This window comes from Oxyura jamaicensis, chromosome 3 (assembly GCF_011077185.1).
Source record: "Oxyura jamaicensis isolate SHBP4307 breed ruddy duck chromosome 3, BPBGC_Ojam_1.0, whole genome shotgun sequence".
In the NCBI taxonomy this organism is placed as follows: domain Eukaryota; kingdom Metazoa; phylum Chordata; class Aves; order Anseriformes; family Anatidae; genus Oxyura; species Oxyura jamaicensis.
The window spans coordinates 59,150,457-59,165,329 of record NC_048895.1 but is presented as its reverse complement, the minus strand read 5'-3'; the positions used below and the strand labels follow the sequence as shown (position 1 = coordinate 59,165,329).

Below are 14,873 nucleotides of genomic sequence, written 5' to 3'. Positions count from 1 at the left end.
CATTTCCTCATCATCTACATCATCTAAACAAAAGATCTAACATTGTGAATTGAACATAAAATCCACTTAAGAGTTTGACTGTCTGTATTTCAGAAAAAAAAAGGATGTTATCAATTAAAATACCTCAATTCTCAAAGAAACAAAACCAGATAAGCAACCACTTTCAATAGTTAGTGAATTATAATGAGATGAAATTTTGCTTTTTTCCTTCCCAACCCCAACTCATCATCAACATTTAATATAAAAATATTTAAACAATAATTTCTCAATGTTTAAGATTTCAGAGACACATAAGACTGTATATAACTAGTACCCTTGTAAAAGGTACTGTAATTAGCTACATATACTCCACAAAAACAATTCATACCCTATCTTCATACAACAATTGTGCATAGCTATTCATTTTTGCAGTAGTACTAGTTGCTCTGAAACCTTTTGCTTGCGTTTTGAGTTTCAGAAATTGTTGATTACTGAAAAATGTATTTGAATCATATGATTAGAGTAAAAAAAAGTCAGAACACAAGATTACAAAGACTAACTCTCTGTACCAGCTAGTCTCTTCGAAATATTATTGTACAACAGTTCCAGAAATTCAAGTACCTGGCTGCTTCTGAAGCTTAAGATCCTGAGAATTGTCTGAACAATTCAATGAGAAATTACTCATATAGCTATTTCTGAATAACAAATAAAAGCTAGATATGTGAAGTTTTAACATCATGGTTTTAAAATCTGAATTTTATGCTTCTAACATCCTATACTTTGAAAAAATATCATTTTCTGTTGTGATTAAAAATAATGTAAATATAACTACATTAAGATCACATTCCACAGTGTACAATGCAGCAATCATTTCTGATATCCTAGCAGGCGCTGTTATTTTCCTACTCTTCTCATATTTTATTTTGACTTTCAATTTGCCCAGATATTCCAAAACAAGTTCAGATAGAAATCAAAATCAATTTACCCTAACTTTCCAAAACAACTTCAGCTAGAAAAAGAAACTTAAGGGAGAAAAATGGTAGATGTATTTGGAAAAAAAAAAAAATTATTCAGCTGTAGTAGCTTGACTTTCTACTATAACAAAGAGCTTGACAACCAGTATTAGAGAGTTTTTAAGAGCTTTTTTTCCTTTTTTTTTTTCCACTGATATCCTTTCCTTTTTAAGAGCCTGATAAGGTTTGTAAATGATATTAAGATGATCTAAATAACTTCAAAAACCGATTTGTAACCAAAAGCCAATTGTAGCCCCAATACAGTATCTGAAGATGCACTAGCATATACCAGTTTTTGCTTTACTTTCTCCAGAAGAATCCTCCACGAAAAGAATAATGCTGTGCATACCTAGATAAGAATTCCAGTCTGTTTCCACAACAGAAAAACTCATTATAGAACACTAAGTTACAACTCCATTTCTAGTAGGTAAAAGAACAAGAAATTGTAATTAAGTCAGTACTTCAGAATATACATTTTATTTAAGCACATAAAGCAATATCCAAAAGGCAATTTTATATAAAAAATATTCAGCAGCCACTTAATTAAAAATATGTACAAAAAAATCTAATGTACACAATACCTTAAGAGTATACACAGTCCAATACCAGCAGGAGTAGGTCTATGTAGCTTAAATACTATCTTTTGCATGTCTGTATTTCTCAACATAGACACAAATATTTAACAATGTAAATACATGAATTGCAAAACAAGTAATACAGCTAACTCATATTAGACAAAAACACATACTAGCTGCAAAACGGGGGGAAAATACATATATACACAGATCAATAAAATAGGCTTATTATTTTAAGTATAAAACAGACAGACTGACAACTAAATCTAACATTCATAAGGCAGACACACTTCAGTGCAAAGACAGAACAGAGCTCTTATGCAAAAATACCATAGACAATAATATCATGCAGTATTGTAATTTTAGGACAATTTAAACTGTCACTGATGAAACAAACCTGGTTCTCATTAAGGAAAATATCAAGGAAATTAAGGAATAACAAAGGAAATTATTAAAATGCCTTTTTCATTTGAACAACATATATAGTAACATATTACCTTTGGTTTAAAAAAAAAAAAACACACTAATTTTGCAAGCATCGAAATAAATCTCTGCTGAAAATTCATTGGAATTCAGCTTTATCCATCACATAGCTTTGCAGTGCTCAGCCTGTAGGTTTGTACTAATTCAAGGCTCATTTTGGTATTCAGTATTACAAACTGAAGAAAAAATCCCTCCCCCACTCCTTATACACTGAACAGCACATATTACTTCTTCAAGATCACTGACAACACTGAGATACATGCAAATGGAAAGATATTTATATATGAAAATCTAGCTACCAAACAAGATCCAAAATTGTTTACTAAGGTTTCAATCCCATAGCAAGACCTCCTATAAGCATATAATGCTCAGGCCCTTTAGCTTCACTCATTCGTTCGAAGTCTAATCTACATGAAACCCATACCAGAAGTGACTTCCAAGTACTACACATTGCTACCTACTACTTGTACATACAACCCAAAGGAACCCACGTAACACACGTCTTGGTATATATCCAGTATTTGGCTTTGAAGTTATTACAAATGCTAAGAAGTCTGAAGCAAAGAACAGCAGTCAAGGGAATGAGAAAAGAGACCAACAACAATGAAAAGTTCAACAAGAACAAGATATAGAAGGAAAAAATAAAATTAAAAAATGCATGTTATTAGAAAACTCTACATACAAAAAATGTTAATTAGAGCCCAAATAGTATTTGGAACATAAGAAAGCAAAAATATCTCATTGTGTAGCCAGGCATACCTACATTAAGCTTTGGACTAATATTTTACTTTTAAAAAATATGATTTCCCTACTAGAACAACATAAACAATTTTGGAACATTTAAACTTTAATTATTAAACTTCTCCAAGTAAGACATTTTGCCTCAGTGGGAAAAATACATTTCAACTTCACAGCAGTATGAAGTTAATAGTTGGACTAACTCCAGATAAACAGATTGCTAAAAAGTATTTAAGGCTGTTCAAAAATCAGAATTTGCTGTTAAGACTAACAAATGAAGCAAACAGTGTATATGTACAATCTGTATCAGCCAGACCTCTACAACAGATCTTGAACAGGCACGTGACACTAACCAAGAAGGCTCCAGAAACTCTTTGGATGTTAGTTTATGGAGGAGATCCTCAACAAAAAGGTGAAGAAAGCATATCAAGTCTGTTCCTGCTGACAAATTTATGAGAACATAGTATGTATGCTGGATTGTATTACTTACTCTTCAATGCTTTAAGGCACTTGAAATAAGCACAGATACAGACAGCTACACTTTACATGTAATCTAGAACATAAACACTGCAGCACTGCTATTAGATAAAACTTTTTATTATTAAGAATAAGAAATACCAATTTTATTCAAGAGGTCAGAGGTCAAACTGTCCTAAAAATCAACATGACATAGTCAACATAGTCCTAAAAGACAACAGCTAGGATCAACTAGATGAACAATCAAAATATACAGAACATGAAATCTGTACCTGAGAGCACTGGAACGTATTTGTTTTGATTTAGAAAGAAAATTATAGTGCAACCTGAAGTCAAGAATAAGCCTAAGTTTTTGCATTCTTTTTGATACAACATGCTGGATGAAAACTAGATTTAAAATAGATTAAAATTTTATCTCCTGTTCCATACTAGCTGCCAAGTATAGTAGGGATAAAAGTATAGTAGTACATATACAAATGTATTTTATTTCTTTTTTAGTTGCAGCAGTACCCTTATTGCACATATTGCTTGTCAGGATCTAAAACGCTGACATTGACACTGGAAGTATATTAAAAGAATTAATGTATGCTAATAGAAAATTTGAAACATACATGCAGTTACTAATTTGACTAACAAGGGCATCAGAATATGGTAACCAGCTAAAAAATTAAGTCCAAAATGTCCTGATATTCAGTGTAAAGCTTTAAAATAACAGTGATGGGTGCCGACAGTTAGAAAATAACACACATCCACTAATATGGGAGTTTCTTCAAAACATGCAAGAGGCAGATACAAATAGCACCTATGTTTTGCCCAAAATGTTTTTTTCCATTAAGCAAATACTCTCATGCTAAATTTGAAAGGAGAATTGTTATTCCAATACTTTTCTGAAATACTTGAGAATAAACTGTAGAATCCTACTAAAACTTGTTACAAAACACATGCCAGGTATGTATCTACAAAAAAACTCACATTTTGACAGCTGGTTGGACAGTGGAAAGAGTGAGGAACACAATTTTAACTTTGTTAACCTGCTCCCCAACAAATTTGGTCCTATCAAAAACTATACATGTCCTATTACAATCGTTAATCAAAACCTGAGGTTATTGAGGTTTTTAAAAACTGAAGGTATTTCTGTTGTAATATTTTAAGTACAATAAAGACAGAAGAGAACAGCGACATTGAGTGGAAATAAATCAGTAAAGAGGCATAGTTCAGTAACATACCTTAGGAGAATATTTAGCTTTAAGAATATTCAATAGAACAGTTGTAATATAAACTAAGGTTCCCACTTGCAAAACTACACACCACATAGCAAAACTAAATTGTTTACAAAAATACTTCAGTGTTCTTCCCAACTATATACACACCCCTAAAGGGGTATTTCAAGAAATCTAAGAGTGTTTACAGAATTTTGTACATGAATTATCTATATACAATAATGTTCAAGACTTCTTAAAAGCTAAAAATTTTAAATTGTCAGTGAAAATTAGGCAAAAATAAAAATATTCAGTGCAACACCTTAGAATTTTACATACAAATTTGTTACCAATCTAGTAGTGAGAACTATCATGTCAATTAAAAAGTTTAAAAATTCAATTCTGAATTATAAATAGGTCCTATTTTTTTTTCCAATATACCTAGATATAAACATCGATTATTTTTTTCTTTGTACTACTGTCTTGTAAAAGCTTTTTGTTGTTTAGCTTTCACAATATCATCAGGAGATGCTGATTTGAAGTCAAACGGTGTTATGGCTGTTATAGGAGCAATTTCCTTGGGTTTTACATCTTGTACTTGTCTACTGTATAGAAAAGCTTTGTGCATACCAGTTGTGTGTCGCTTATACCCTTTTGGAGGATAACGAAGACATAAGGTTAAAGCAAAAGCTGAAGGTCTTGCACACAGAGCCTTCACCCACGAAAGAGACAAGTCCTGCCTCTTAGAAGTAAGCCCTCTTTTGATCTTTTTATTTGTTTTGGCAAAACCAGAACTTTTTCCCTGCTTTACTTTTAAATGTTTTGTTTCAGGAATTAAGATATTTGATTGTGCTACTACATTTTGTTCTGCAGATGCATCTGCATTTCTTAAAAGGACACTTAAATCAATGTTTGTTCTTTTAGAGGGCCTCAAGTCAGTTACACTGATCATGGAGACATCCTTTTTTTCTTGAGTATTATCTACTTCAATAGCCTCTGCTATTAAATCAGAGAGTGATAAGTTCTCGACTTCCTTTAGTGGAGAAACTATAGAGAGGGCTAGCGAAGACAAAGATCCTGTTAACTCTGGCATCCCACCTGAAGTTTGTGGTTGACTTACTAGTTGTGATAATGATGAGGCTCCCAAACTCCTATCTGTGAGAGTTGCTGTTGACTGGGTATAAAGATCAGCCAAAGAGTAACACTGGCTTGCACTACTTTCCTGGTGCTCCTGAAGTAAGTCAGCCAATGATGTACTTCCAGACCTTAACATTGGCAAAGCAGCCATCTGTGAAGAGGGGCTTTCTTGTTTTCTACTTTGTGCAAATGAAGAAAAATTTTCAGTAAGTTCATTCTTTCTATCTGCAGTATGACTGACTTCATTATCAAGAGCCAATTTTCCTAAAGCACTTGATATACAAGGAGGACTATAAAAATTTGCATTACTATTACCATCAGAAACATTTGAGGAAACAAGAGGAATGCTGTCTTGAAGACTCAGAGAATCACAAGCCACATTCTGCCTCAGCAAGGATTTAAAGTCCCGTGTCTCCTTGCTTTTGAACTTGTTAAAGGAAGAATTTCCAGATGGGTTACTTCCTATGCTAAAGCCAACATCTTCACTGTCAGGAATCAAACTTACTACATTAGCGCTTTCTGGTAGTTGATTCTCTGCCTGATTATTCACAGGTTCACAAAGTGATCCTTTACAAAAATCATCACTGAAAGAAGACAGAACAAGTGATGAGGATTTCAATCCTTTCTTTTCAGATGAAGGTACGCTGTATTTTTTAACATTAAGGAGCATTTTGTCATTTGCAACTAAGGAGTAACAAGCTGAACCAGCTTTGGCTGTCAAGTTTCCAAGCCCAGGTTTGCTGGTGTTGTCAGCAACATTTTCTACTGCACAAGAGAAACAGTCTTTATTAATAAAGAGTTCAGGACAAAGTAAGTCTCCTTACCTTACAATAGCCGATAATTTTCAGATGGAAGTGCAGTCACAACGAAATATCCATTTTTTTTTAAAGCAGACAGCAGCAACAAAAAATCAAGAAGAAATATGAAAAGGCATTTAATTACTAAGTGTTACTCACATGTATCCAGTGTTCTACAATTTAATTATAGTTATCTACTGAAATACTTAAGAAACTTTACAGATCAGCAAAGAAATGCCAGTAAAGGTTATGAAGATTTAAGTATAAACAAAAACATGAAAGTTACTGTATAAACATTACCAAAAAAAAAAAAAAAAAAAAGAGGAGGAGGCATTTGGGATGGGAGATATCAGCTCACCAAACAAACACTACATACAACTTAGGAAATGTATTCACTCAATTAAGTCATATATTAGAATACAGAAATTTACTGCGAAATGCAGATGGTTGCTTACAGCCTGAATTTAAGCCAAGACTAAGGTTTTGACTTCCAAATCAAGAAAAGCTACTGCTTCCTTTAAATGCTTTTTAAAACACAGAAATAGAAGTTGGTGCTTTTAAAACTTCCAATAAATTACTAATGCAACAATAATCACCTTCACAGCTTATGAAGCCAAAATTAAATTGTACATAGAAATGAATCATCTTGAATCCAAACAATTAAATAGTAGTATACCTTTTGTCGTCTTTCCTACAATCATAGCATCCTCATTGTGGGTCTTCACATTTTGCTTACTGCCTTGGGAAAGTACAAGATCCAAAGCCTTCTGTACATCAAATTTGCTATCCAATACTGCTTGCACCATTGTTTGCTCTGGTACAGACTCTGCCAAAACTTCTCTCATTTGGTCAAGGCATGAATTAAGACGGGCTACAAAAGACAAATAACTGTTATAAACTGGCACAAAATAAAGTCTTTATAGAGCAGCCTACAAACACTATGCATCTGATTTCTTACCATGATAAATTTTACCCCCAAACCCTGGAGAATATTTGATTCATTTCAAATATTGCTACAAGGAACATATTACTGACTACTATATATTCATTAAAGTCTCATCATCGAAAAATCTTAATGTACAATTGACTGCAGAGAAGAAATACATATAATCACCTTAAATGGGTTTCTGCATTGACTTACTAAATGACTTTGAATAATTTTAACAGCACATTTTAAGTGTTTACAGGTGCTATAATTTAGATCTAAAATAAAACAGCATTTCTGGGACCCTCAGGCCCTAACAAAAATAAATAAATACTAGTATACCTGGATCAACATGTCAGCTCTTTCAAATTACCTGCAACCTTTACCTTTCTTAAAACCACAAAACCTCTTTTGGATCATAAAATCTCATTTTATCTGCACCATATTTCTATGTAGGAATATAGAAATAAGGTACAGATGAGATTTTATGAAAAAATGTCACAGAATGTAAATGGAAATTAAAACAAAACAAATAATCAAACCTTAAAGTGAAAAAATATATAGAAGCTGTTTTCAATTTTCAGAATTTGAGCATAGCTCACAATGAAAGTATACAACTTGGTAAGCAACCTTTATTAAGTTAAAGTAGTCAGTAAAATTGCCAACTAAAATAAACCTTATTATGTCTTGACTTTCCACAGAACTGGGGACTGAAAATTCATGTGGCTGCCATTCACTAGAAGTAGTGTTCTTATCAGATACAAACACAACAGAAGAAAATCTTGAATATTATGAATATCTTCTGCCAGTTGTTCAGATTTCAGGAAGACTACTAAACAACAGGAAGAAAACTGCAGGTTCTTTATTTGAACACCTTCTCAAAGACGGTGAGGTTTAAACTCTGCTGAGCATATCCAACACCACAGAACTCCAGCTTCCACGAGGTTACTTAAATCAGCAGCCTTGATCCATAATGCATACAGTAGGTCTCTGCTCCTCTGCATTTGTTCTTCAAAACAAGTACGGACAGAGTCCTGGACAATGTGTTCGCTAACCATTTTGCAGGTCACAAGGGAACTTGAGGATTATAGTTCCTAAACCACTGTCCATGATATTTGAGAAGTTGTGGCAGTCCAGTGAAGTTCCCTCTGACTGGAAGAGGGAAAACATAACCACCATTTTTAAAAAGGGAAAACAGGAAGACCCAGGGAACTGCAGGCCAGTCAGTTTCACCTTTATGCCTGATAAGATCATGGAACAGATCCTCCTGGAAACTATGGTAGGGCATGTGGAAAATAAGGAGGTGACTGGTGACAGCCAACATGGCTTCACTAAGGGTAGATCATGCCTGACAAGTTTGGTGACCTTCTACGACACACATACAGCACTGGTGGATAGGGAAAGAGCAACTGACATCATCTACCTGGACTTGTGAAAAGCATTTGATGCTGCCCCTATGACATCCTTGTCCCTAAATTGGAAAGACATGGATTTGACAGATGGACCACTCGGTGGGTAAGGAATCAGCTGGATGGCTGCACTCAAAGAGTTGTGGTCAACAGCTCAATGTCCAGGTGGAGATTGGTAACAAGTGGTGTTTCCTCAGGGGTCACTACTGGGACCAGTGGTGACACGGAGAGTGGGATTGAGTGCACCCTCAGCAAGTTTGCTGATGACACCAAGCTGCACGCTAGAGGGAAGGGATGCCATCCAGAGGGACCTGGACAGGCTTGAGGGTAGGGCCTTTGTAAACCTCATGAAGTTCAACATGGCCAAGTGCAAGGTCTTCCATCTGGGTCTGGGCAATCAAGCAAAAATACAGGCTGGGCGGGGAATGGATTGAGAGAAGTTCTGAGGAGAAGGACCTGGGGGTGTTGGTTGACGAGAAGCTCAACGTGAGCCGGCAAGGTGTGCTTGCAGCCCAGAAAGCCAGCCAAATCCTGGGCTACATCAAAAGAAGCGTGGCCAGCAGGGTGAGGAAGGTGAATCTCCCCCTCTGCTCTGGTCTCATGAGACACCCTCCGGAGTAGTGTGTTCAGTAGTGTGCTCCCAGCACAAGAAAGACATGGGCATATTAGAACAAGTCCAGAGGCTCTATGACTAAACTGAAATAAAACAGGTCTTGTGGGACCACTGCCTCTTACACAGTAGAAATGGTTATTCCTAGGTCTCCTTTCCATCTTTTCTTAGTACAGAATGACTTTCTTTCATCTTCCAGTATCCCTTCTTAATAACTGATGAACCCTGTCAAAAGCATTACAAAAACCCAGTCTACTTTGTCTAGACTACCTTTATCCACAGACTTACTCTCTTTTAAGTTACCTTCCGCAGCATTAAAAAAAGTGTGCTGGAAAAAAAAAGTGTGTATGACACCCCAATTTAACAGATTTGCCCATGTATCTGCATATTATTATAGGTTTTACCAATTTACTTGATACTGAATCTAGATTTGTCTATTGTTAAAGAATTTTCTGTGAGTTCTGTTTTCAATAATGCACTTCATTCTTAGATTTTATTGTCTGTTCATTCACCAATACACTTTACCTTGTGCTTATTAACATCATAAAAATAACCCTGAATACTTCCAACAAAATAAGAACTAAATTAGCTATTAATACTTAGGAAAGAGACATGTTAATCTTTTTTCACAAAACATTTATTTAAGCTATCAGCTAGCAAGCTTATAAAACAAAAGCAAGTATTTTTTCCCACAACAATCAGCATGGAACTTTGCTTGGTACCCGGGGCTCACAGTTGCAGGACTGAATGAAAACCAAAGTCTAGCAGGTTCAAAACAATATTAGAGAAGACTGTAGAGGATACAGGAATCTAGAGACATTGTTTCAAGGAAGTGCATGATTTAGAAAATATCTCAAATACTCCTAACTGCAAAAATTTGGAATGTAATAGAAACAAGAGACTATTCTATAAATACTGTTTCTTATACTCTCCCCTAGTCATCCATTTTTAGAGTCAAAATATTGAGCTAGATGTCTGAAACAGTACAGCTGTTCTTGTGTTTGAATTTCATACCAAATCTCATCATTTATAATTATAAACTAAGTGTATGCAAGCAAGTTACAAGTGGCACACAGAACGTAGTTACGAATTTGAAGAACCCACACCAATGCTATTTTCATGAGGTGTGCAGCTCTATTACCAGCTTACAAAATAATGCTATTCTAGTACCAGAGTACAAAATAATGAGCGTGAGTCTTTCATGTAATAAACGCTAACCTAGGACTATTTTAGTTAGTCTTTAAGTCATAAAAGAAAAATAATAGTTCTCAGATGAATCTCTATAATTACCTCTATCAACTTCATCCAACTGATGATTGGATGCAAAATAACCAGCAGTATCTTCTGTACCTTCGTAGCCATATTCTTCTTCTAATGGCTCAGCACACGTTGCTGGTTTGTCTCGTCTTGAGTAGATAAACTGAGCAGCTATATTAGTTAAAAAACAAAGTATTAAAACAATTCAAATATTATTTCTTCCTTCTAAAACAAAACCTATCTACAAGAAAAAAAATAGGATGCTGACCAGTTTTCACCCAAGTGAAAAGACTGGCTGGGCAATACCCCTATATCTGTTTATGTAAGGCAATTATTCTACAAAGTTCATTACTCGAATAGAAAAACATATTCCAGGTATGAAAAAGTATTTTTCATACAGAATTATCACCTGTTGCCTAACATCTTCATAACCTTACTCCACTTTTTTTTTTTAACTCAGTGCCAGGAGAAAAAAAGAAATAGCATGAAAACAAATGCTGCTTTTACAGTATTGCACTGCCAAACTATTGATAACGGTTTAACTCAATTGAGCACATTCTTCTTTTTGTGGAATTTCCTTGGAAACACAGGTCTTGAGTTAAAATACACATTCACACCAAACTTTTAACAGGTGCATAATTCCATTCTGATTTAACAACACATTAATATATATAATTATATAATTAAAATATATTATAATAGCACATTAACAAATATATAGACATAAATATACAGCTCGTGCTGAACATGAGCTCGTGACATACTCTCAGAAATGTACAAAGCTTAACATCAACTGATGTCCTTATGATTTTAATGTCCTTGTAAATTTAATATTCTACCAAGCTCAGAAATACTTACTGAAACCATATGCAATATCCAGAAGTAGTATTACCTTAGCAACTCTTTCCAAACACATACTAATGCATGTTCAGTCATCACAACTGAAGCAACTATTAAGATTAAAAGACTGCTATATGAGATTATTTTGTATGCAAAGAATTACATAGAAAGAATCCTTAAGAAAATTATTGTGCACAAACACCAGAATTAATTTTGTGATTTAGCAGTTTATACATTACAAGAGTTCATCACCAAATATAAAACTACCTTATTTCTTACAAAATGTCTGCAAAATCCTAGCGGTTAAACTTAGCAACTGAATGCGAGACCGTCTTAAGTTAGAAACTGAATGTGAGACCATCTTAATTTAAATCAGGAAGCGTGACGACAAATAACAAGAATACACACCTTGCTTAGCTTATCTAAAAAGAATAGGATGACAGAGGAAATGACTTTTAAAGACCTAATTAACTCAAATACCTGTGGCCAGAGGCCACAGACTACATCACAGGTGCAGTGAGTTTAGATCCAGTCAAGTTACCTGCAGCAGCACAGCTTCACATCAACACCAGTTTTGGGGCTTACTCAGCTCTAGAAACACTGCCACCAAATCTGGGGAAACCCTGAACTAATAATCTTTCAGAGAATTGTGTGATGAACACAACCTCATGGTTTTACAGTCAACTTGAATTCAGCTAGGCTCAGCCACTCCAATCACATCTTACCCAAGCACGCGGCATCACTATATTTGCTCCCATTTTGCAATGTTCCCTAAAGCTCAGAGGCTTTTTAACACCACGCAGTCTTGCATGAGAACAGAAGCAACTGAGGACTGGTGGTGCATCCCACAATAAGACTCCTTACCACATATTTTTTAGAAGTTCTGTATGAGATGTCAAATACCAGGTACAGAATCACAGCTGCCAAGCCCAGCCAAGTCCTACTGACACTTTTTAATGACACCATATGTTTTAAGACCATCAACACATCCCCATAAAACAGGTTTTTATATCTTCAAGTACGTTCTGACCGTCCATTATCCAAGATAATAAAATTGCATGATTGAACATGTAGACAGTGCTTGTATGTAATTATTAGAACTAACCTGTTGAAGGAGAAATGCAATAGTCATCTTCTACTGATTGGCCATACACATCATCATCTTCAAAATCTAAGAGGCAAAACCATTAAGATTAGTCTGCACAATTTCTAAGTATTTAATGCATTGATTCAAATGACAGTTTTCATATGAAGTATTAAGAAATTATGTATCTCCAGCATTTCAGAAGTACTGTTAATTTGCCTAGGTAAGAAATTCAATTCTGCAACAATAATATTGGTTTCCTCTTTAGAAGACAGAATTAAGCATTTAATACTCCATTCCTTAGCTGAAAATTTTTAAAAGTTGCAATGCTTCACACCTCCTCCTTCATCATCTCCTTTGGGAGATGGCCCTCATAAGCCAAACTCAATTTTCTACAGTTCCACAGGCTTTTATCCATGGCGCCTCTCTTGATATTTCTGCTTGATATTTCTGTAGTCTAACCACAGAGAGATCAGTTACAATGCATACTTCAGTAACTCACACTGATATTTCTACTCCATACTTATCAACTTCTCAGCCTTCTTCTCTGGTCTTTCCTCATGGTCACTCACCTGTCAACTCAATTCAACATGGCAAAAATGCAATTTACAACTCCCTTTGACTATGCAAAATAGTCTCAGCCAAATGGGAAGAATCCTGTTCAACTACCTACACACAGACATATACTCTCTCAATTAAGAAAATAATAAAAATCATATCAAGAATTATTTATCAGGAATCACAATGAGAAAGTAAAACAAAAAATAAATTAATATTATGTAAATCTTGAAAATAAATATGTACTTTTCACTAAGTAGGAATGAAATACATTAACATTTTTAAGGATGTTATCGCACATGCTTGACAGGTTAACAGGTAACATGTATTTTTGTTTATTTTTCAGTTGTGTTTTTTTTAAGGAGTGAAAGGGAAAAGCTAGCAGCTAAAAAGAAAGTCTCTACTCTGATATCAGCTCACAACCACTGAGCTGAGACATTACAAACATCATATCCATCCAAAAGAGGCACCGAATTATTTGGTAATTTATTAGGTATACTTGCGCTAGTATAACCTGCAAGGCAGGCTGTGCAATGGTAATGGTTCACACGGATTTAAATGACTTGCCCCAAAGTTTCCGAAACATGGCACAAATCCTGACTATGCACTTGGCGGGAATCCTTCAGTGGACAGGGGCAATGTTTTGTATCTGAGAAAGTGGCAACAAAATAGCTGCTCCCATACTAAAGTGCTATCTGAAACAGTATCAAGTGGAAGTAGGTCCATTTTTCCATATCCAGAGCCAACACAAACAAAACCTTTGAGTGAAGGGCACAATTGACAGTTTGCCTAAATTAATGGCATGGGAAACAAAGAAAGCCTTCAGGTAAGAACCGAGCTCAGACATAAGCTTGCAGGGAACGAATGAGCTGTCGAGTAAAACAGGACAGGGAAGGTGGCTCTTCCTCAGACGCTCAGCTCTATCTTTAGGACAACACCTCCATGTTCTGACCGAGTATCAGCACCCCTTTGCCAGAGCCGGCCCAGGACCACAAACCTTCCCAAGCCCGCAGAGGAGCCGGCTCGGTTACACCTGGGCCGGCTTTCAAGCCACTCCCACGCCTCCGGGAGGCGGTCGCTGCCGGGGGCAGGCGAATCACCCCGCCGCGCCTCGGCCCAGCGCGCCGGGGCCGCGCTCTCCCCGGCCGGGGGGCGAGGTCTCGCCCGGAGCCTCGTCCAACCCCCCGCGGGGTGAGGGGAGGTGAGGGGGCCGCCTCTCCCCTCCAACCGCCCCGGCAGCCCCCCGGCCCTCCTCGGCACCGGGCCCGGGCCCGCCGCGGGGCTGCTACGGCCCCACGGGGACGGGGCGGCGTCGGAGGAGGGGAGACGGCCCCGCAGCTCCGCCGGCGGCCGCTGCTCGCCACTACCTTCGTCGTAGTTGTAGCCTCGGACGTTCCGGTGCCGGGACATGATGGCGGCGGGCGCCTCGCTCGCCCGCGCTGGCGCTGGCACAGCGTGACTAGGGCGCCATCTTGGTCTCCGCCGGGCCGGGACGAATCATCCTGCGCGTGCGCGCCCAGGCCCCTTCCGTCCGCGGCGAGCCCTCGCGCATGCGCGGCGCTTCCAAAGCTCCCCCCCTCCTCCCGGCATGTCATGGCTACTGCACGGCTGGCAACGGGGGGGGAGGGGGGGAAGGGAAGGGTACCCTCACGCTGCCCATCAGCACTCAGCCATCCAACCCCTCTGTCTTGAATGTGTGACCCTCTGTATCCATGGCGTTACCCATTAAGCACGAAGGTGAAAAACTGCTGGAACCCTGTGTGTGTATAAGCATTTATATTTATGAGCATTT

At 37.0% G+C, this 14,873-nt stretch overlaps 1 protein-coding gene across 3 annotated transcripts in view; it reads right to left on the bottom strand.

Moving 5' to 3' along the window:
• Positions 1-14,607, bottom strand: part of HBS1L (HBS1 like translational GTPase) — a 60,020-nt gene extending 45,413 nt beyond the window's left edge. For 2 of the 3 annotated variants that reach the window (XM_035320562.1, XM_035320563.1), the window contains exons 1-4: positions 14,449-14,607; positions 12,545-12,610; positions 10,633-10,770; positions 7,075-7,269 (exon numbers count right to left, since the gene is read on the bottom strand). In XM_035320562.1, the coding sequence (XP_035176453.1) occupies positions 7,075-7,269; positions 10,633-10,770; positions 12,545-12,610; positions 14,449-14,491 (442 nt within the window). In that variant the 5' untranslated portion in view covers positions 14,492-14,607. Of the gene's footprint in view, positions 1-6,246; positions 6,421-7,074; positions 7,270-10,632; positions 10,771-12,544; positions 12,611-14,448 lie in introns of all 3 variants that reach the window. The other variant, XM_035320565.1, reaches the window with a different exon arrangement.
• Positions 14,608-14,873: the final 266 nt, after the last annotated feature.